At 36.1% G+C, this 23,892-nt stretch overlaps 1 protein-coding gene across 2 annotated transcripts in view; it reads left to right on the forward strand.

Annotated features, from left to right (window-relative positions):
- The window catches only part of LAMA2 (laminin subunit alpha 2), a 275,996-nt gene that overhangs the window by 169,077 nt on the left and 83,027 nt on the right, over window positions 1-23,892 (forward strand). For both annotated transcript variants that reach the window (XM_017829004.1, XM_017828999.1), the window contains exons 27-34: window positions 16-133; window positions 3,226-3,360; window positions 4,010-4,134; window positions 7,802-7,888; window positions 8,757-8,950; window positions 17,011-17,153; window positions 17,688-17,786; window positions 22,331-22,442. In XM_017829004.1, the coding sequence (XP_017684493.1) occupies window positions 16-133; window positions 3,226-3,360; window positions 4,010-4,134; window positions 7,802-7,888; window positions 8,757-8,950; window positions 17,011-17,153; window positions 17,688-17,786; window positions 22,331-22,442 (1,013 nt within the window). The remainder of the gene's footprint in view (window positions 1-15; window positions 134-3,225; window positions 3,361-4,009; window positions 4,135-7,801; window positions 7,889-8,756; window positions 8,951-17,010; window positions 17,154-17,687; window positions 17,787-22,330; window positions 22,443-23,892) is intronic.

The raw sequence follows: 23,892 nt of genomic DNA on the forward strand, positions 1-23,892 counted from the left end.
ACTCCTCTTTTTCAGGATTTCTGAGATCACGCTGGAAGTTGCTGAAGGTGGCACTGTGTCTGGGATGACTCCTCAGGCTTACCTGATAGAGAAATGTGACTGCCCATTGGGTTATTCTGGTTTGTCTTGTGAGGTACAGTACTAACCTAACTCCAGTAAAAGTCTTTGTACCTTGGCTGGTCCATTCATTGGTAACATGTGAAAAGTAATTAGAGTGTGAATTCATTTAACTGGCAACAACTCTCTCAACTTACTTACTTACTGTTTCAGGTATTTCTCTCACAAGGAATTTAGGCACTTTTTTTTTTTTTTTTTACTGTAGGCAAATATGCTACTGAAACCATGGTGATGACTCAAATAGTATAAAGGAAAGTGAGTTTTAGTAGGACAGCATCTCTGAGGCTGAATTGTGTGACTGGCAGATCAAGGCTGACAGATCAAGCCTTTTTGAACAGATAAGGGTATAATACCATTGCAGTAGTAAATTTCTAACTCACTGAATGCTGGGAGAAAATGCTCTTCAACTCGGTGAGCTCGGTGTGCCTTATACATGCACCATATTTATTTTTTTACTTATGTAAATATTTTCATGCGGATGACAACATATTTCAAAGGTACACAAGTTTTATAGAAAATCAGCTAACTTACATTTTTGTAAAATGTATTTTATGATAGATACCAGAGAAAGTGTTTAAGATGTTCTGCATTGGCTGCAGAATAGAAGTTAATATTTTTGACTGTCTGTCTCTGGAGGATGAGACTTCCAGTCTTTCTGTGTGCAAAACACCATGTTTTCGTTTTTAAGCAGCTCTAGCAATTCCAAATGTATTGGTTGCAATTGCTAGGTAGAGGTAGCAGGAGCAACACCTCGAGTATTCTGCAAATGCCTCAGACGCCCTGACTGAATGGGGATCTTGTAAAGGTTCCCCCAAACTAGCAGTGGGAGAAAAATTGAAGTAAATAAATCAAGGGAATGATGCCTTGTTATCTGTAAGAACTCTGCTCCCTTCAGACATTATACACAATTGTGTTATGCAGCAAGAGTCAACAGGAACTATGAGTTCATAGGAAATGTATGGAAGGAAGCAAGTGAAGTATTTTTCTTTACACACTGTTTCAGTAAGAGCATACACCTGAATTTGTGTAAATGCACGAGAAATTAATTGGCTCCAATATTTATAACTACAGATTTTTTTTTTAATTGCTGTAGCAAATTGAATTTTTGAAGAAAAATATATGATAATGTAATTAGAACTTTGTTTTAATTCACACCCACCAGGGGCTGCAATAAATGTCTCAATTGCAACCTTCATACTTCATGCTTAATTGTGTGATCTTCACATGCTCATAACTTAGTTTATTTTTAGTGTGCTCAGTGAAGGTTATGGTGTGTTCTGTGAAGGTTTATTTCATTTTAGAAGGAAAAAAAAGCATCTGATACCCTGGCATTTTTTAAGCAAATGCTAACAGGGTATATGCTCTATCTGTATAATTGCATTTTGAAGACTATGTGCATAGCATTTTTTATTAGAAGTGACATTTATATCTCCCCTCCCCTATTTTTTTTCTTTAATCCGTTTGTATGCTGAAAAAGCAGTGGTAAGAGTTTTCCTTATGGCTACTTCTGAAAAACTTCCAAACTAGTAATTAAAAATGTAGTCTATCTTTTGTCTGTGCCTCATTTGATCCGAGAAATGCTTTGATCAAAATAGGTGAGAAGAGTGTTAATGACATCAGAAAAAAAAACCTCAGGTATTAGTTTTGTTTGAGGATGTACTATATACTTATACCTTGATTTTAAAGTCACTCAGAACTTGTAACGGTGTGTTTTGTACCATGTTTGGACAAGGACTCTTGTGGGGATAGAGAGGGAGAAAAAAACCCTGGAAATTGTAGTAAGAAACAGAATTACTTTCATTTGGGATTATTTATCTAAATTAGAATTCTTCACAAACCATGAAAAAGCAGATAGACTGTTTCTATGCTTCAGGGAACTTAATGTAGTCTAAGTCAAAATAAAAGGGGAAAAGCAGAAGTGAGTTAGATTTCTTTCTTTGTGATTCTAAAGAAAATAATTGTGTTTATGCTTTTTCCATAACTTAGGCACCTGGAGGGTTTGGCAATAATTATAAAACTGTCAGAGTGGTGGTGTGTGAATAAATCTAGCATGTCAGCTAGTGCTTCTCTGAAGGATCCTACTTTTTGTCATGAAAAGTTACTTACTCCAGATTCTCCTTTGTTTTATTTTGCATCCATTTTATTGCTGTGTGAAAAGTGTACTATTCCCATTCTCTCCAAAAAGCAGAAATTGTGGTCAACAGTAGGAAATTACCTCATCAGACAGCCTTCACAGGCTCCTGGCACCAATAGGTGGTGGGATTTATACACAGGACAAGTGACTTCTCTGTAGGCTCTTACTCCTAACAGTCTCAGCTGTCAAAATGTTCCTGTTTGTGTTTTTATGCAGCCATAGCTGTATGCTTTCTGAGAGCTATATGGCGACTTTCACAGAATTGAGTAATAAGCCTGAAATAAAGATCAAGTGTTTGATTTTGCATGTGTCAGCTTTGCTAGTAATTTGCTAGTAATTTTGTTCTCAGAATTTTATTGCCAAGCTGTGGTAGAGGAGAGAGTGATTGATAAACTTGGTTTGGGGCTGATAGTCTCAAGACATGGAAAACCTTTAACATTTTGAATTCTGTACTTTTAGGGTCTTTAAATTATATAGCTATAAATAATGCAGCCATATTCTTGTTTATTATCATTTGGCTTTTGCTTGTTATCCATCAGGTAGTCTGTAGGCAGATACTAGCTTGTCAAACCTGAAAAACTTAGTGAGGATGAAGAAAACAGAATCATCATGCTTACTCTCCACAATCCATGCAAAAAAAATTATTTTGAAAACAAACCTTTTTCTGAAGAAATGAAGGTAGTGCACAGTGAGAACAGAAAAGTGTTGTGCATCTGAATGAAAGATCTCTCAAGCTGTAGGGTAAAAGCCTGGTGCCAGTGGAGTGCTCCTGGGATTTTTCAGCCCTGTGTCCAATTAGAGTTGGCTCTTGTTATCTGTAAAGTACTGTATATTGTTTGTAACACAGCTGGAAACCTGTCAGGTTCTTTTCACAGCTTGTAAAACCTGGTGATTGGAAAGATGAGCTTGCAGTGCTCCCCTACCCAGTCCACTCTGTAATGATCTGTTTTCTTCTGCATCTTTTTTTATTGCAGTCATGCTCTCCAGGATTTTACAGGCTTCCATCTCCACCTGTGGGAAGGACATCTGCTCAGTCCTTGGGCACCTGTGTTGTATGTCAGTGTCATGGACACAGTACTATGTGTGACTCTGAAACGTCAGTTTGTCAGGTATTATGCTTCTGAACTTAAGCACCAGGTTAATCGTAATGTAAAATTCATAAGTTGTATAACTGGTCTAAAAAGACAGAGGATGATATTTTAATCTAATTTTTTTTTAAATAGCTTAAGTGTCAAAGTTCAGGGAGATTTATAAAAGAAAACTTTTTAAGTTTTCCACTCTGATTTTCTAAATCTCAGACTAAGCAGTGCCTTTTCCCCCCTGAATTACTATTTGTCTAAAAAGAAAAACTATACACCTGCAAACTGAAGAAGCAGTGTATCATGTGATGTACAGTAAGCACAATGCTGCACTTTTAGGCAGTAATACATGTGACCTGATACAGTAAGATTGAATTTTAATTATTTCTCGTTCTTCAATGGCTGGAACAAAGGAATGAAGAAAGGATGAATGGGATAAGAAATTCTGTAGGATACATCTGGCTAGCTGCAGACCTCTATTCTTTTTTCTTTTAAGCCCACATATTACTCAGCAGGTATTTGATAGATGCTTAAAGCAAGCATTCCCACTGAGAATCATATCAGGAAGAGACAAATTATGTATTGAAGTAAGTTTGAATCCCTGAGGCTGGGAACAAAATTTTGTCTGCTTTCTTGTAATTATCAAATGCAGCTTTCATTCTGTCTCCTTCCTCTGCAGAATTGTCAGCACAATACTGCTGGTCACCACTGTGAGAGATGTGCACCAGGATTTTATGGCATTGTCCAAGGCTCTCCGGATGACTGCCAGCCTTGTGCTTGTCCCCTATCCATTTCTAGTAACAAGTGAGTAACCAAACTTAAGATGCGGAATTACCTTTCTAGCAAGCCAAAGCTTTGTTCTGGGCTCACTGTGTCCTTTTTTTCAGATGGCTACAGGAAAATTGCATCATGGAAGCTGTATTAAAAATTTCTTATCTACTTTTGCTAATTGATCTCCTTTTAAAAGTGGGAAATTGCTCCCTTGCTAATTTGTGATGAATAAATTAATAAGTGCTAGAAAACGCAATACTCAAGATAATGAATGTGTGTTATAAAGGTATTCTCATAAATGAAGCTAGAGCAGAATTCAAGTACAATATAGCCACAAGGGAGCTGCAAAAAGTCTTATGCTCATGTTTTATGTTGGTATAAATGTGTTACAGTGCCTTTCTTACTCCACTATGGAATTTATTGATTCCTTATTTAATGTTACATGAGTTTTAGGCAATTTGTGAAAGATAGAATAATTTAAAAACAATATAGTTATTGCAGCATAAATTTTATTGGTTGCGTTATGCTAATGAGCCTTTCTGTGGTTCTTCTGCATGTGTTCCCAACAGATGATATTTTAGCACTTGAGATTTGTTTGTTGTTTTGTTGAGAAGCTCTTAATGATATTTGGCATCCTACTATAATACTGCTCTGAAAAGGTTTGTGTTTCATGACTGTTCTTTTGAAAAGCTGGAAGTGTTCCGTAAAACCATTTTTCTGTGCTTTGTCTGGCCTTTAGGATGCTTTAGTGAGTATTTCAGTAGTATAGCTGAGATTTTGGGCCTTTTTTTCTTCTTACTTCTTCATTTTATCATTTTGGATTGGTCTCAGGTTTATTTTGAAGGAGGGAAATCTTTTCTCAGACATTGCTAGCTAAAGACATGATCATTCCACAGAAAGAGTTTTTAAGAATACTTTAAAATCTCAGGTATTTAAAGAAATAACCTTTATCTCAGAAAGTTATAATGCAGTCTTAAATGCAAGTTTTTCTGAGTTGTACCCATTTCATGAGTGTTTGGTGTTACAACTTGATTATGTGTTCTACCTATTAGTATGAAAAAGGACATTCAAGTTGCAAAGATCAACCAAGCTTTTCAGCTTTGTAAATCAGCAAATACACTGGAAAAAACTTTTTCTGTTACTAACTGGCAGTATGAAGTGCTGAAAATATCCCATCCTATTTTTTTTCTGGGGTTTAGGAATCTTTTGTTGCCCAGAAATACATGTGTCAGTTCAGAAAATGAGGAGGGCTCTTCACATGAGTGGTTATGGCACCCTGCTACAAGAATTTAGACATATTCTCCACACTGTGCTCCAGAGATCATTTCAGTATCTTATCTAAAAGCTAACATAAAACACATGAAGTGGATGTTGCTGAAGTGCTCTACAGGTGAAAACTGTGTGGACCCTGGGTAGTGCATGTGTCACAGAATCATAGGATGGTTTGTGTTGGAAGGGATCTTAAAGATCCAGCTCCAACCCCCCTGCCATAGGCAGGGCCCCCTTCCACTAGACCAAGTTGCTCAAAGGCCCATCCATCCTGGCCTTGAACACTTCAAGAGATTGGGACATCCACCATTTCTCTGGGCAGCCAGTTCATTCACCACCCTCTGAGTAAAGAATGTCCTCCTAACACCTAATCTACATCTCCTCCCTTTTAGTTTAAAACCATTCCCCATTGTCTCAACACTATCTGCCCATGTACAGTGTTGCTTTCCACCTTTTTTAATAAGCTCCCTTAAAGTGTCCTGTAGGCACACTTAAATTGCTGAGCTGCCTGAGGAAGAGCAAGCAAAGTGCCCATACCTCATGCAGCCATATAGCCTGCATGGCCGTAGATGTTGTCACATCTTTTGTGTCATGCTCATGTAGAAGTAAACTCTTTTGTTTCATAACCTTCATAGGAGATAAGAGAATAGCACATAGTTTGAAATTAGAAAATACGCTTAATCATGAGATGGTCATCCAATTTCTTAGGAGTCAGATCTGAAGCATGTCCAGAAACAGAACTGTTTGTGTTTTATAGAGCTTAACTCAGAAGTCTCTAGATGTCATGGAAGAGATTTCTGTTAGCTGCAACCATCAACAACTTTGGTAGCTGTATAGTAAATGTGGGGACAGACGACTGTACATCTCACCCAAGTGAAAACTGAAGGAAAACACCATTGGAGAGAGGGCAGGGAAGCAGATATTTCAAATGTGTGTATAAGCCTGCCTGTGCATCTCCACTTTCCAGTGCTGATAGACGATGCCTGAACAGTTGGATTAGACTACATGCCTAACTTGTAGATGGATAGAGTGGGATAGACCCATTCCATAAAACTACAGTATTAGGTGGAAACTAATAGTATCACACCTTGGATTTGCATCTTTTGCATGTCAGTTCAAGCTCTTCAAGATACTGTTAAGGAAAAAACTCTACCAGCAGCTATTCTGTGGTAGTCAATTAATCGTAATCTATGTGAAATACAGATAGCTAATGAGCTATCTCGTTAGCTTACTATGTCATGACTGACATGATAGTATTTAAGAAAGGTATAGTGCAATTATTTTTATTTATGAAATTGTATAAAACTCCACTAAAGTTTTAAATACTGTGTTTATGTTCCTGTACAATCAGCAGTCAGCTTCAAACATGATGAACTAGGGAAAAAAAAAAAGAAAGAACAGAAAGAATGAATTTTTCCTAGCATGGATCTATTTTTATGGAGTTGAAAATGTGTTGGATAATGAGACTGTGAGTAATAGATCGATTTGTTTACATTTTTTTCAAAGGCATATTTTATGTACTTATTCGAGCACTATTGATTTAATGCATTATAATCAAGTTAGAGTAGGATGCTGACTGTACTGTACCAAGAAGGAGCTCTGGGCTCACCACTAGCCACCTCTGTGCTTTTCTGGTTCTTCTTCTACAAAGAGCTGGAAGAGTTTTACAGTTTTGCACCATCTTAATATTTAGTTCTCTTTCTCTTCCCCTACCTACCCTTTTTATTGTTTTAACTGCCTTTGCATACACTTAATACATATATTCCAACAAAATGCTACTTTGCACAATCCCCATAGGTACAGACTAGTAAAGTGACTTAGTAAAGATAATCTAGTGTCTTCTATGATTAGAATAAGACCCCTCCCTGATCATGAAGGAGATAACTTTTAGGCTTTTTTAATCTGTAGAATATTTTTCTCTCTTCAATATCTCCTTGAGAAGATTATCTGATGCTACCTTTTTGAAAGATTCACACAGCTATAATTTTTGTTCCTTTTTCCCTCTTTTTGTCTTAACTTTGAGTGAATACTTCCTGGTTTATCTCCTTTCATTTGAACTAAAAATAAATCCAACTGGAAAGGCTGGATGTTTGTTAGCTCAGTTTCTTAATCTTTGATTTCACATTCTTCCCAGTGCTTCCTCTTCTTGATCACAGTGAGCGACAGCACCATTCAATTGCACAAGCCTACAGCATGGGATGTTGCTGACTCCATCCCCTCTGATACAGCCCTTAGAGCATTTGTCCAAATTGTCCAAGGCGTTCGTAAAATTCTTAATAGAAAAGGGGGATCTCCTACAGCTTTTTAGAAGCAGATAAGAAAATGCTGCCATTTATATTGGCTGGAGCTTACCAGGGGCCCTTCTGCACAGCTGACTGAAGTGAAATGATGCAATAGAGTGGAAAAAATTCTTTATTTGCTTTTGTTTTAGTTTTAGCCCTACTTGTGTTGCTGAAGGACCTGGTGATTACCGGTGTACTGCATGCCCACCTGGATATGAAGGCCAATACTGTCAAAGGTAGGATGAATGGGAAAAGAGGAAAGAGGGACAAAGAAATGCAGAATAGGCATGAAGGAGGCAAATGATTTTTGATACTACAAACATGTATTTACTAATGTTTAGATACACACTTGGGATAAGTTATTTCCTCTTTACATGTTTTTAAAACTCAGCCAAAATAGGCAAGTTTTATGTACACTTACTGTAAATTGATAGTCAGTGCTATTGGCATGACCAATACTGTCCTAATCTTACTTTTTGATTTGTGAGGGGTTTTTTCCTAAGGGCCTCTGAAGTTAAATTGAAAAACACAAAATTTATCTAAAATTAGATGCCATGCTAAGAGTATATCTTGATGTCACTCATGCCTTTTGTTCTAGTGACTGTTGTGTCCTCATGGGCACTGACTGTGAAAGGAAGTTACATATTAACATATTAATGCCAAATTGCAAATTAATAACCTAAAGAGCAGCTGTTTGCTGTCCTATCCATAGCAACACTGAGATGATCAAAATTAGCAAAATTTTCTACTAGGAGATTTCACTTCTAATGCCAAATATAAGTGGCTAGGTCTATAGGCCAAATATTGATAATGGAGAAAGTTGGGTATTTTGTCGTATAATAGAAGTTTAACTGAAAACTGTTAAGGATATGGAATCACTTTTGCATATCCACTCCACCCAGACTGTTCCATGTCCTGGTTAGAATTTATTAGCAGTTTTTTGGACAGTTTGCAATATTTATCCCTAAGTCATGAAGCACCAAAGATCTTTTTTCAGTGGTTCATGAATATCCATAGAAATTTTGTTTACAATATTGCCAAGTATTCATTGTGGTGCACTGCATCTCAGCTGGCCAAATCCTGTTTTGTATTTGCAATGTCTAGATGTTCTTCTGGCTACACAGGAAACCCACAAATTCCAGGAGGCTCCTGCCAGGAATGTGAGTGTGATCCATATGGTTCTCTGCCTGTCCCCTGTGACGGTGTCACTGGGCACTGCACTTGCAAGCCTGGATTCACGGGGTGGAAGTGTGCTGGCTGTGAACATCGGCACGTGCGTGATGGCATGACATGCATTTGTACGTATACTAATGTAATTTTGGATAACATCTGATTGTGTTTGTCATGTTTCAGAAATCCAAACCTGCTTGTTTAACAATGACTTTTGTGGGTGTCTTTGAAAATAATTGCCAGGTTTCTTACTACTTTGACATCTGGCCTCGAGATGTTAGGAAAACTCCCAATACTTTTTAATATGCTCATTGTTAATTGACAGCAAAATTTTGAAGGATTTCTTTTTGAGTTTGTTAAGTTTTGCTAAAGGTTGTCACCACTGCTGCTCTTAGTGAATTTTTTTGTGTTGTCCTAAATGTTTAACCAGTAATTGCAATACTCTATGCCATGAGTCACACACAGAGTTTTTATCAAAGTTTACTTTATAGTGTTGGTTCAACAACCACCCATTGAAATTTAAAAGATGTAAGGAATGACAGTGCAATATGTCCAGGAGCAAAGAAGTTCCTTTGTTTAAAACAGAAAACTAGTAGCCTAACATACCAGTTTATATTTACAGTATTGGTATCTTTGTCCTACACTCAATTTTGATACAAAACATTGTTGTTTGGATTTGTTTTTCTTGAAATTGGAGAGTGTGTTGTTTGAGTCTACAATCTCATATCCCATGATGTTGTACGTGTATATCTTATACAAAAAACCAGGTAGCAAAATGTTTCTAAAACACTCTGACTGAAATAAGGCATTTTCCTCTCCTCCATTCTCCCCAGCTTTTGAAGGACTAACTTTGTGATTGTTTTTCCCCTTCGATGCCATGATTGTTCATTTTAAAGTAGAATACAGGTATAGTTTCAATAACTCCACAGTATATAATATTTATTAATCTGTGCATATTTGAATATATTGGCAAGGTACAATGAAGTGGTTTAAATGTTTTCTCTTTAATTGGAGCTTTTTCATGGAAGGGGAGGTGTATATGTGAGGGACATGTAACATCAAGGCAAATAGATGCCATCTATTTTTTTTTTCTTTTTACTTCTTCAAAGAATTTGTTCCATTTGTACCTCAATACCCAGAAGTATACAGTTCTCTAATATTAAAGTCAAGTAGTAAAGCAAAAACAAATTGCAAATATTTCAAAAGCAAATTGGAAAAATAAACAATGAAGTGCTAAAAATGTGTGAAGGCATCATATCAGTGAAGAATGAAATGCATGGCTTCTTTGAGTGGTTGAAGAGGAAGACCTTAGGCACGTAGGGTCGAGGACTACACAGTGCAGAACATTTTTTCACTCAATTTAATGGTTGTGATCAGCTCTCAGGCAGTCATCAGGACTTAGCAACTAAGCTTTTAAGTGTGACTGTTGAGTTCAGTGCTTTTGCATTAGTCCCGAATCCCAGGCAGAGATTATAGATTACGGGGAATATAGACATAAATGCTTCTATTTCTGTATTATTAACAATATGGCATTGATTCATCAATTCAAAGCTTAGTGTACTTAAGGGAAATAAAATTTAATGTCCTGCAGTGTGATGTAGTTTAGGACTTAATTCTGAACTTAAGCTCTATTTTAAACTACACAAAAATGACTGCAAGTAGAGTAAGTAGTCACTTTGCCAAAATAACTACAGTTTGGGTTCCATTTTGTGGCCTACATGCCAAGAAGAATTCAAGGAGAATTGTAGCTGTGAGTTAAGTCTGTAAGTATTACAGCTAGAAAATTTTAAAATAAAGACTATGTTTTCCAGAGTGGCATCTAAATGAAAATTACTTCGTTTTTCAATATCCTGAATAGCTCTTTCATTATTTCCAGTATTAGCCAATGTTTCCAGTCTCAGTCATGACTTAGTATGGTTTTGGTCTTTTACCTTATCAGTATTATGAAAAGTCTTTTGGATATCCAGGTTGACAGTGTTTCATTGTACGAAACAGCCTAAATGCAAGTTATCATTTCTAATGGTTTTCCAATTTGTTAATCAGACTGTTTCACTGTGTGGATAATAAGGTTAAAAATCCATGCTGTGAATGGGAAAAGCTGTTTGCAGGTAAATCAAATTTTCCACCTTTTTGCTTTTAAATGTGTGATTCTCTGAAATCTCTGATTTAGCTGCAACATGTTCATGTGCAGGTGTTGAAATTTATCTATGCTATCTGTAGTGACATTTTTTCTTTAACTAGGTAGTCAGTTTTCACCATAAAAGCAGTCCATCACATGTGCATATGGACATTTCCTTTGACTAGTAGAAATGTGGATCAAATGAGAAGATTTCTTTTCTTTAGTCATAAAGATAGGAACCACCTATAGGAACATGTGGGAGGTGCTTTAAAATCTCCCCTGTCACAGGAACTAAGCTACTACTACATTTCAATAATATCCCTGTCATAAATTGCAGAAACTTCAATTAAATATTTCATTAGACACTTTATGCCTATTTGCTCTTGTCATATGATTTTCCCTTTGTTTAAAGGTTCCTTGACTCCCATATTTCTTCAAATGTACCTTTGCTAATGCAGTGCAATACCCTTGACATAGCAGAAAATAAGGCTGATCAATAACCTTTGTAGCCTGTGATGGATACAGGAGCTGTGGCAGACAAAGGAGTGGGAATTTGCCCATGGTTAGCAGTACCTAGTATGTCACAGGCTTCAAAGTGCAGCTATTGGTAGGGATTCATTACTGCAGCCCTTAATGTGCTTTAGTAGTCACTGTGCTGTCAAAGAACCATTAGAAACACCTTTTGGGGGAACCTCGAAGCTTTCCTTCCTTACTCTCAGAACACTGAGCTGTTCCAATCTGAATTTAATGCAGCTGAGAATTTGGTCCTGTATACAATATATTTTTGCTTTCATATATCAGCCAATTGCAAAATACTCTGTAAATTCCCTTTTGACTACAGTTGTAATGAAACCTTAATAGAAATAGTACTCTTAATGTACAGAAAATTAATGCCAAGAGCAGAATCCCATTTGCCTTCAATATTTAAAATGAACCGTATGCATGTATCTACTTTTGCTCCTTTGTGGTCCCATTTCAGCTACTGCAATAGCATTGTACCTGTTAGAAATTTGAGGAACCCCTAGTTAGGTGGAAAAGTAGTCTAACTTAAAGAATATAGATGTAAATACAGGAACCCATGTTTGAAAAGGTGTAGTTGTAAATAATATAAGACATAATGTGATTAAGCTGCCCAGTGTTAGTATATTATAGTTCATATTTAGGAAAGTGAAGTTTGATTTTAAATATTTAACAAAGAGTAACTGTAACAAATTTTTTGGCAAATTCTATAAAAGGTCATCATGCCATATGACCTGAAAACCAAATAATGCATATTTAAATCAAATTAGACAGATATTTTAGCCAAAATATTGTAATGCATTGTTTTTTAAGTATAACATTTATCTTTTAACATAGCCCTTATCACAAATATTCTAAAGATTTTTAAGTGAAGATTTGCAGTGAAAAGATGGGGGGAAAAAAGCAAGAAAGCATGCATGTTCACTAAAGTGATCTATTTCTGATATAGCCGAAAATCTGTTTTACCGGGTTCTTACTGGCTTTTATCATAACGCTTCATTTTTCAGTTGCTTAGTGCATGCCACTTTTCAATGCTGTGTTATAATATTATATTTTAGAAAGGTACTGGTAAAATAGAAAGTGAATATATTTTTCAAAAGCCACTGTACAAAGGGGAAGAGTTTGCTTACTGATGAATAACAATGGTAAGATAATTACAGGTTCTTGGCACAGAGAGCATTCACTTCCCATTATATTCTTAGAACAGAACAATGTTGTTTTCTCTAGGATGCCATCAGGGAATGAAAAATTATACCCAAAAAGTAGATTTTTTAAAAAAAGTAATACAAGAGTCTGGTCTACTACACATCATAAAAAAATGTAATTTTTTTTAATTAAACTCTAAAAATTTTATTTTTTTCTAATTTTTTTCTTTCTTTTTTTTTTTTTATTTCAGTACAGTAGCTGGATTATTTGGCCAGCTAAAGTGACCATCTAGGTTGTCCTGTGCAGATATTCATAATACTCTGCTGATCAATACTTCCTTGTTGGACTCAAGGAATCCACTTTGTAGGCTCACTTTCCCTTCTCTTTGGAAACAGTCAGTTGCCAATTAAAAAAAAAATAGCGATGGCTGCAAACTAATTTTAATAATGCTACCAGAATCCTTGTATACTGTCAAATATGACAAAAGTTTTCCCAAATCTTCTCTAAGATTTTGAATCAAACCTGTAGCAATCATGCATTTTCTTAGATTTAGTAATACCCTTGTGTATTTTTTATTATACCTTTTGACATTCCGCTTCAATTGTAGAGTTTGGAGTACATAAAATGAAAAAACCTAAATTGCAATGTTATTGGAACAGTGGCTGTGATCGCTACTGTGCCGTATTTAGGGAACAAAACAATCCTAGTGAGAACTTCAAGGCTTTATTGTTATATGGTTCTATATCTTATGTGGCAAGTCAGAACTCACCTTCTGAATGCTTTCAGGGTATCTGTCATAACTACAGTGGAGACTTGAAAAAAAATGGTCTTCAATATTTTGAGCTCTGTTGCAACACAAACTACAAAACCTTTCTGTGGATGTATGCATCTGTCACAAATGTTCCTTGTGGTCAAGCAAAAGCCTGAATGTTAAGCAGTTGATGTGACCGAACAGGAAGCAATCATGACACAGGCAGATCAAACAGATAGTTAATTGTTAGCAGTTTTTCTTTGACTCAGTCTTATGGGGGGGGGGAAATAAAAAGACTTTAAGCCATACTGCAGTCAAAAAACTTTCATCTTTATGAATTTAAATATTCAATACTGGTAAAAGGAGAAAATGATACAATGAGATTCCTTTAATACCAGGTCTAGCACATTTGCCCCCAGTCCTGGGAGAATCAAGGTTTTCACTTCAAAACAGTGAATAGCTCCATGATATCAGCCCCTCCAAAGTCAGAACTAGGCAGAGATGGTGCCTCTGTCAGAAGCAGATCTTGAAGAATCCGTGAGGAGAAACCTCTCCTAGCTCCTACACACTGCTTAATTCAGCAGGAGCTAGGAGCTTCTTCTTACGAGCCTTTACAGAGTGAGCTGAAAAGAAAGGTCCTGTGTGTAACACCATTTTTGTGATACGTGAGTTCCTGTGGAGTTTAGAACCACACACCAGTGCCTTTCACCCAACTCAAGCATTCTTTAAACTCAACTAGTACTGGAGTATTAGGACCAGTGGTATGTATCAGAACCAGCAAATGAGGATTTCTAAATTAGAAAAATCAGAAATAAACCTGAGTAGGTGCATTAGATCCGGATCTGGGTCTGAATTTTCCTATATTTTGGAGACATATTGATCATGTAAGCTACCTGAAACCAGCAGCAGTGGTAAGGAAGCTAAAACTTTAAACTCTCTATGGGGGTTCTATTTTTGGGGCCACAGGAAGGCTATTTTATTATTTGGTATGAGACTAGTGCCAAAATGGGAAAAGTGAGGTAATAGCTAACAACAGACTAATGAGCTAACAATAGTCCAACACTTTGTTGTGAAGCAACAGGAAACTAATACTGAAGAGTCACTGACTATCATAGGATACCACATCCTATCAGAGATTGCATGGTTGCTCTTAGGCCAAAAATTACCTAGTCATAACACAGTCTTCTTAATCTTAACAGAATGAATGTATTAAAGCAAAATTGTGTCATATAATCACTCAATTGGAGGAGTGATTATCACTCAGTCGTGACTCAGACATGTGTTTCCTTTATTGTACATTATCTGCTCTTTGTATGATGGAATAAATGGTTAATGTCCATAAGCTTAAAAGAACTTCTTTCGCATGCATACTTTGGAAATGCTTCTCACAAGAGGTAAGTCAAAATCCTTAGAGGAGTTATTTTGCATGGAAGAGTGTGATGAAAATGGAAAATGCAGTAATTTGCATTAATTGCTTGCTGGACTATTGTAATATTGATTGCATGATTTGCCTCTTACATGCTTGCACTGCTATAACATTCTGAATTTAGTGCTGCATTTGTTAGTATTAGGCACAAATTTATCCTGACAGCTTTATAGATAGACACAGAAGTATTTAGTCTTGCAAAATATAATCACGCTCTTTAAGTATTTCCCATACCTACAGTACATTTCAGACTGCATATTGGAGTAGCTTAGTCCTGTCTCATCTGCTCAGCTGTGGTCTCACTTGATGCAGTTCCTCTTTTCAACCCAATTATTGTGCAAGAGGTGTTAATTTATCCTGAATCCTCACTTAATGATTTTTTACTCATTGAGAATACTTTTTTCTCTTCATGAGCTGTTAATTTTTCTCTTATTGATGTGAATTGAGTTTGTCTTTACCACATAGCAAATTTTTCCCACCCACTAAGAAAATTTTCCAGGGAAATAGCTTTAGCTTGTTCTGTAAATGAAACAATGTAGCAGAAGAAAACCCACAGCAAAACCCAAACAATAAAGACCAACCCTTTTCAAGTCCGAGATTAGTTTCTTTCATCCTGCAAAATGATTATCAGGTTTCCTTACTTTCTTGATCAGCTACAGAACAAATATTTGTTATTTAAAACATTGTTGGCTATAAAACTTGCTTTTCCTTTAATTCTCTGAGACTTCTAAAGGCAAACACACAGATGACAAGAACTGAGATGTTAATAAGTTGAGGGGTGGGCATGGGGGGTTAAATTCCATGGAGAAGCATAAATCAGAATATATCATGCCCACAGTTATAGACCGCAGTTCTAGTGCAATTCAGCTTATGTAACAAAATACTGTGAAAAAGGAAGAAGAAGTCTGCAAATGGAAGCAATGGAAATGCAAAAGGAAGTCTTAAAATAACAGTAGTATCTACCTTTCTGTACCCACTTCTTATTGCACCTTATTGCACTAAACCAGCATCTAACTTGTCTCCTTTTCAATCATCACAGGAGTTTCATGGTGTATTAAACTAGTTTTGGGGGTTTTGCCCCTCTATGTTTGACTTGACTCTTTGATATATTGAACAGTCAGCCTACTGAATAAGAACTGTATTTAGGTAAATGAAAACTTCAAAGAACAGAAAAGATTTAATCTACGTGAAGCATAGATTTCGGGGGGGGGAGTAATTCTCTTTTGAAAACTACTTCTCTTTTCTACAAAAGCATACATGCTGCTTAGTGGAGGGCTTTTTATAGCCATTAAGCTGCGTATTTTTTTTGAAATAAATAATGACACAGTTGTAAAATTTTAGGTACAACCCTCCACATCTCTTAACATCACCAGTGAATTCATTGGTTCACAGTTTGCTTCATCTCCTGAGATGTTTAGGTTTGTCAGGTCTGCGCAGAGTCTTTATGCAGGGAAACAGGTATTCCCACAACCCTGTTCTAAAGGATGAAGAATTCTCTGTCTGCAGAATAAATGATACAGGATGAGAATTTCTTGTGATAATTAATCGAAAGCAAGGGGAGGACAAATGCAAACTCCTTTTGATATATGCAGCACACACCAGTATTTTTCTTGCTGAAGGATATTTGCAAGAAAGGAAGCATACATGAAAATCTTATAAGCTGGTTAGTGAAAAGAGGTAGGGAAAAGCAATTTTTAAAAGAAAACTATCAATATTTTCACCTGTATGCTTTCAACTGTCTGCATTACAAGTTTAGCATGCTTGGCCGTGCTGTTATATGAAGTATGTAAATTGGAAGAGTTTTTTAGGTTTTTTTCTTACGTTCAAATCCATAAGCATACTGTGTTTCTTACAGTGCTCCTTAGATTTTCCAAATTGTCTGTCCACTTTTCTCAAACTTCATCCAAATTGCCTATCTAATTTAATATTATATTGACCAGTCCATATGGACAACATAAATTATTTCCTTTTTTTTTTGTGAGGTAAGCCTTTCAATTTTGCTCTTTGTGTTATATTAAACTGTCCCATTACCAAGTCCTAAACAATAACACCTTTCCTATTCCCTAGTTGTTGTTTCCATTTTTTCTCACTCTACACTTTTGGAGTAAATTATCTGAAATTAGTGTTACCTCTCACAGAATTGTATGTGTGCCATATAATTTCTAACTCGAACATATGTCTTAAACGTTTAGCAGGAAGAAATAAGCTTTGGTTGTTCTTCCCCCAGCTTGTGATGATAAATGCACAGGACTCCTTCTCAATGACCTGGATCAACTAAACCAGATGATACTGAGTGTTAACCTTAGTGGTCCACTGCCTGCTCCATATAAAATGTTACATGGTTTTGAGAACATGACACAGGAATTAAAGGTATGTTCACAGTATTCACATACGTAAATAACCGGGCTTCAGTACAACTGTACTTGAATCTGTTCAAACATACAGACTGAGTAGATTCAAGGAAGAAGAAAAATTCAAGATTTAATTACTTCAGACTTGCTTTGGTTGATAAGTGTTACCGTTATTTATTTTTACTTACTTCAATAATTTATTTATCTTGCAGCAGTAATTTCTGTACGTATGTTCAAGGAATTATATTGCAAGCACAGAAAAAGTAAGGTTTATACAAATAAAATGGGTTTTATGCTGGTGGTCCATAAAGTGGTTGTGTATTTTATATACTGTATGTTCCCTACCATACTTACAAGTTCCCCACTAAACTATGTAAAGTTGTCAAGATTCCTGAGAAAAGTCTGTTGGATGAATGTGACACAAAAGTCAATGACAAAAGGGATTGCATACTGTAGTGAAAAGGAAATGTTTTATGCTTCTTCTCTACAATATTTGAAAGCACCAAAATCTATTAAATATGGATTTTTCACTCTCCCATCTTTTTCCCAACAGCATTTACTTTCCCCTCAGCGAGCACCAGAGAGATTTCTTCAGCTAGCACGAGAAAATCTGGATACCCTGGTGACAGAAATGGATGAACTACTGACAAGAGTAAGTCTGTGATCACATTGGGGTCTCTGGGTTTGGTTAAGGCTGCATAATGACAGAAATCTTCTGAATATGAATTAAACATGAATGAATAGATGAATTATAAGTGCTTCTCACTCTCAGTGTTTGAAATGGCAGCAAGTCCTCTAACAACCTCTTTTTGTGGGCCAATACATTGAGACATATTTTCTACAAAACTTCATAATAAGGTAAGAACACTTTATCCTGCCCATATGGAGCATTCAAGAATGAGCTTATCTGGAAAAGCTGACACTAAAGAGGTACATGAATTTAGTTTTAAATATCTAAGTTAAATTTTCTAGATTTTGTTTATGAGGATAGTTAGTCTTCTGGATTTTAATAGTTGTCTTATGTACTCTATTACAAAAGTTTTATTTCACACAGACCTTATTTTGGTCTTTAAAGACAGTCTTAGAAAATAAATTGTGCCACCTAGTGGAGAAAAAAATAGGAAATGAATCAGCCTCAATACAACTACAGCTGTCCAAGGTACATTGGTGTGAGGGACTACCAAAAGTCATCTTTGTAAGTTGAAAGAGCCAGATATAAGAAAGATGTGGAGTACTTTAGTGATGAATATTCACCTCGGAGAATTACATAAACTCCATACAGTTTTAGCATCATGTCTTTAAACTGTGCATGGCTTACAGATCTAAAATTCTTAGAGAAACTCTTTCTTTACTCAATTTTGAAAAGAGTATTGGGTAAGAAAGCATCTGTAGTGTGTTTGCATATATAGTCCTGTATTTGTATGTCTGTACACGCACACACACGTGCATACACAAGTATCTATCTATACATACTCTCTTTGTGAGAAAGCTTGCTTTTCCACTTCTCTTTGATCTTTTACTTTTCTGCCAGAAATAACTGTGGTAGTTTTAAGACTAGCTGGATTTTTAACTTATGTTAGCCCTACAAGCAGGTGAGATTATATTTCTTCTATTAAGATTCCTCAGTCTTAGGCTAAGATAATTTTTTTCCACTTGTAAAGTTGCTCTTTTTAATATGCTTTTCCAATTGCCCTTGTAGAGATGACCTAAAATAATGTTGCAAATTCTGACCTTCTGTAGACTACTCTTGGAAGCCAAAATATATCGAAGGTGTGATCTTAAGGGAGTTATTGTAGTGGCCACATTATCACCATGGTTGCAATGACTAAGAAGCCTTATGATTTCCAGTTATCCTTACAGAGAGTTGTTAATTGGATTGGAGTAGTTTGTTTTGTTTTGTTTTTTTAATTTGGGGACTGGCAACAGGTGGCAGGTCCTACCTTTATCTTTCTGTGTTTGTAAATAGGGACAATGTTCCAGAAAGAAGTGTGAGTCCTGATGTAGTATGTTCAAGTCCATTTCTGAATGAACATGACTAGCACTTGGACTACATAGTATAACCATAGATACCAAAATTATTCCCCGTATCTGCTTTGCAAGCTCACTAAATTTTCAAAGTGAAACCAGTAGTGATGAGGAAAAAGGTTGATGAGGATTGGTGAGGAGACTATTTCCATGAAAAAAAAAAAATCTAACTATTTTAAGATAAAATATAGAAGCCAATAATATTTAGTCACTACAAAACCTTTGGGGGTTTTACTTCCTTGTGGTAGCTTTTCAACCAATGATCTCTTACTTTAGCACAGCATTCCTTTTCCTTTTTTCACATTGTTCTTCATTTACTTTGCCATATAGAAGATCCTCACATCTTTTTCACACTGATTACATTCACATATTCCCACACCTAGCACCAGGGGCAGACCCAAGACTTCAGTTCACTGCATTTCATCAAAACTCCCACTTCCCTTCTAATAGGTACCTTCAGAGCCCTCATGAAGGGCAAGGATCAGAATCACTCATCTTGGTTGAAATGCTTCTTTTGTCTTTATAAACTTTTACATTTCTCCCATACCACTGAATTTCTCAAACTTGAATATTTATGAAAGCAGTAGCAGAGGCAACTTAGTTTGCCATATCTGGAAGCATTTGGAGGGAGAGTCAAGAACTTCCATCTGTAGAGTGAGTTCTGTGTTTACTCCTCTTTATGTGGTCTGCAGCTCATTAGCTGGAGAAATTCCTATAAGGCAACCCTCCAGATGCCATCCAGAGGAGTTTCTTATATCTTAAGACCTCAGATTAAATAAACACAGAAACAAAAACAAACCAAGAATGTGTGTATAGCTGCTAATACTTGCTAATAGTTTAAATTGCTCAGTGTTTACTCCAGACTGGGACAAGGCTTTCCATAAAACTTCCATCACTAAGTATAAGCTGTGGACATCACCTAAGCATGTTCATACTTTCTTTACTGTATTTCCATGCTAGGAATCTCCTTTATGCCAAAAAGTCTTACATTTGTCCCAACTTGTTGAAGATTCATTCCAAACCCTTTCTCTGGGTCCAGTCTGCCTGACCCTTATTGGTCCCTCAGAAAGAGTTTATCATGCCTGTTTAAACTACTAGAAGATGCTGAAAACTGACCATATAGAAATGGTGAATTGTAGTAAATTGAATATGTAGAAAATTAATAGGCCCTTATTAACAAATGAAAACATTTAATTAACCATGGAATGGCTAGGTACAGTGTGAAGGATTTTCACCATTTAATTTGGTTCTGGAGTTAAAGCTAGACCAGATAACAAAGTGAAAGGTTATTTTTCAACAAAGCAAATTATGTCAAAATGCAGAAAGCCTTCAGCGGACCTGAATGGGATTTAAGTACTAAGGAGAACTGTCACTGAAAGGAAATGAAAATTGTTCAATGACAGATTAATTTGCACAAAAATGTAGTACGTTCTATTCAGTTATAAATAGAGAGGTTAAAGTGGCCAATTTGAATTAACATGATTGTGGAAAAAGTAATCAAACCTAAGAAAGGTATATATAAGTTATAAAATGCCCTTTGTAGCAAAGGACTTAAAGATGTTATAAAATATAATAAAATTCAATGTGAATATTCCAAGCAAATAAAACCCAAAGAATAAAAGGCTGCTTGTGGAGGATTTGACAATAAATAATAAGGTATTCTCAGTTACATGAAGAATTAAATTTCATCAGAAATGCCAAGCAGTGTTAGAGCAGTGGTCCATCAAGACTGTTTTGAATTTTTGCCTTTTTCCTATCCCATTGCCTCTTACAGCTCACTGGGAGAGTATTTTAGTTCTGTATCCAGGCAGATAAAAGGGGGTTGTAAATCTTAGAGGAAGTAATCAATAGTATGATTAAAGCTGTATAAATGTAAAAATACATGTTTTTCTACCGATGTAGGGATGAAGTAGAACAAACTTTCCCTGGTCTGCATTGCTTCTTAACTCTTCTTGTATATTCTATTTACCTGAACCATTTTCATATAAATTGCTTTCAGTGTAACAACTCTTATGTAGCCCAAAATTGTGAGTGGTATGATAATCCCAGGGATTTCCTTTCAGAAACCCAGATGTCCTGATGCATCTTGAGGGTTTCCATCTAGAAGCTAATCAGGCAAAAATAAATGTGTTTAAGTGCTACTATTTCTCTTAGATTATTATTGAAATGGAGAGGGGGGAGAGGGATGGTGTTGTTGTAGCAGAGAAACATTTTGTGCAGTTCAAGTCAGGGAAAACCTAAGCTCAATTTTGAAAAATTGACCTCCTAGCCATTTCACAGAGACAGAAGAGAGCATAATGCCCTACTTCAAGTTGTTTCTTGGGAAGGCAATCCCCAAAGAAAAAAGCTAGGGTGCTGGGGGTTTTTGTTTGTTGGTTGGTTGGGGGGTTTGTTTGCCTGCTTGCTTTACAGTACAGTTCCACAAGCTTTGTTGCCTGAAGTGGTCATCTTCTTTATAATAAAAGTGGGTCCCTTTTGTAAATTGGGACCTTGAGAGCTAAGATGACTCCTTTCCTCAGCATTTTTTCTCAGGTCTGCAGCAGATGTCTGTCTTCCTGCTGCTGCTGTGATGCAATAAAATTATAAAGCATTTAGTTACACACAGCTAAAATTTTACTAAGCACCCCGATAAACAAGCACCTTCAAGCATTAGAGCTGAAAAAAACTACTATTTTTTTTCTCCCATTTTCTTGTTTTAATTAATTACTGATTTAAAGTTCTTCTTGCTTATTGTCATGAACTGTCTCTTTGAGAACACCTCCAGGGAAGAAGAAAAGAGGTCATGGTACCTGCTGCACTTTGTCAGTCGAAAAGTACGCAGTTGCGGAACTATGGAAAATATTCCCTGAAGAATCTATTAAAAGGTTCCAAACAACATTTCTTTAAGCAAATTCAGTGGATAATTTCATCCTGTCTACCTCTGTGTGCTTTGCACACATGTGGGTTTCTAGGAACCTAAAATAAAAGCCTTTCAATTTCCATTTAAAGGAAAAGGTAATAAAATTTGTGTTCTTGAACAGAGCATGTAATTTCCCATGCATCTGATCAATACTTTGTTGATTGCCTCTGGCCTGAGGAAAGTTTTGTATATAGATTCAGCCATTAGGAATATAACATAGTACACCCCTGTCCTGTTCATTAATTATATTTCTCCTGAATTTGGATCACCAGGCTACCAAGGTGACAGCAGATGGTGAGCAGACCAGGCAGGATGCTGAGAGGACTAATGACAGAGCAAAATCTCTTGGACAGTTTGTCAAAGGCATTCTCCAAGCTGCCGAAGGTATTGGAAAAAGAAATATTGCTGGTTGTTTCTCAGGAAAAACTGGACAATGGTGGAAGAGGGTCAGAGACCGTGAGGAAGATTTTATTCACTGAGAAATGTCATATGCTTTAAATGTCGAGTGAAGAAAATGCAGTAAACTATCTTCAGATTTTTTTTCAAATCTGTATATGCATTTTATATAAACAGTTAGGGTATTAGTAAATATGAACAAAGACAGAATACTGAGTATGTTTCTTCAGGATATTTGCAGTCATTTGAAGAGGTATTATGATGAAGTAACTAACAGGGCTTAGCTTTTGTTTATTTTCAAAGCAGTCAAAAATATGTATTGGTAAAGAAATTTGATGTAATTTTAGCACTTGGTACATTAACACTTCATCTTAATTCCCCAACATTACTTCAAAAATGTACTACTACTTCCTGTTAAGGAACATCTGCTGCTTGGTATTTGCGAGTGACTCTTAACCCTACCTAAGCAGTGGCATGGAGCCAAGCCCTCTCTCTCTCTTCCACAGACTGATCCACTGCACTTACACTGCAGTAAATACTTAAGAGAAAAAATACTGCAGATGGCTTTGAGAAGCAAGACCTTTGAGAAGCTGTTAAATATGATAATGGCTGAAAAATATGAAAGTAATTGGCAATTACAGGCAGGTTTTTTTCTTTGAAAAATACTTAACAGTTCTTTCCTCCTTAAAAGTTTCACTGCAGTACTGATTTCAGTAGCTATGCTTCTGAGGGCCCATTTCATTGAAAGGGAAAGCTTTCACTTTTGTCCAAGTACTATAAAATACATTTTATATTACCTTTCATGTAACACATAACCATTCATGCCCTGGAGCTAAACTGAACAGTAATTTAGGGTATCTTTAGGACTTGTAGCTTTGACATGAAAAAAATGTGGAAAAAGCAACAAGAAAAAGTGAGGAAGTTTTCAAGAATTTTTTTTAAACTAAAAAACCTTGCTCCTCATATTTCAAGATGAATTTGAAATGACAAGAGCAAACCCAATTCTTTTATTCAACAAAGTTTATGCCCAGTATTTGGAACTAAACAAAAATTTCCTCGAGCAGTTTTAACAGTAGGAAATACAGGGTTAGAAAACATTGAGGTGGTGAAATAAATTTATGCAGTATCTTAGAAGTAGGCAAAGACTTTAAAATCAATGTATTTGCCTAGTGGCCATGTTAACATTCTAAGAATACATGAAATACAAGAACACAGGACTGAAAGATACCTTCTGGGTTAAGGCATCCACTCGCCTGTTACCGTAAACTTTCTAAGCCTCACCTTCAAAGTAGTTTCCATGAATACACACAGTCTGAAGAGGAGGCAGTTTCAGTACTCTTCATAACTACAGTCCTTCATGTTTCTAGCAAAAAATATTCATGTTTAGTTTATCATCATGGGTTCTTTGTCCTTTAGTTCAGATAGATTTTTTTTTCCT

The sequence above is a fragment of the Lepidothrix coronata genome, unplaced genomic scaffold (genome assembly GCF_001604755.1).
Source record: "Lepidothrix coronata isolate B3197 unplaced genomic scaffold, Lepidothrix_coronata-1.0 Scaffold5, whole genome shotgun sequence".
NCBI classification, from domain to species: domain Eukaryota; kingdom Metazoa; phylum Chordata; class Aves; order Passeriformes; family Pipridae; genus Lepidothrix; species Lepidothrix coronata.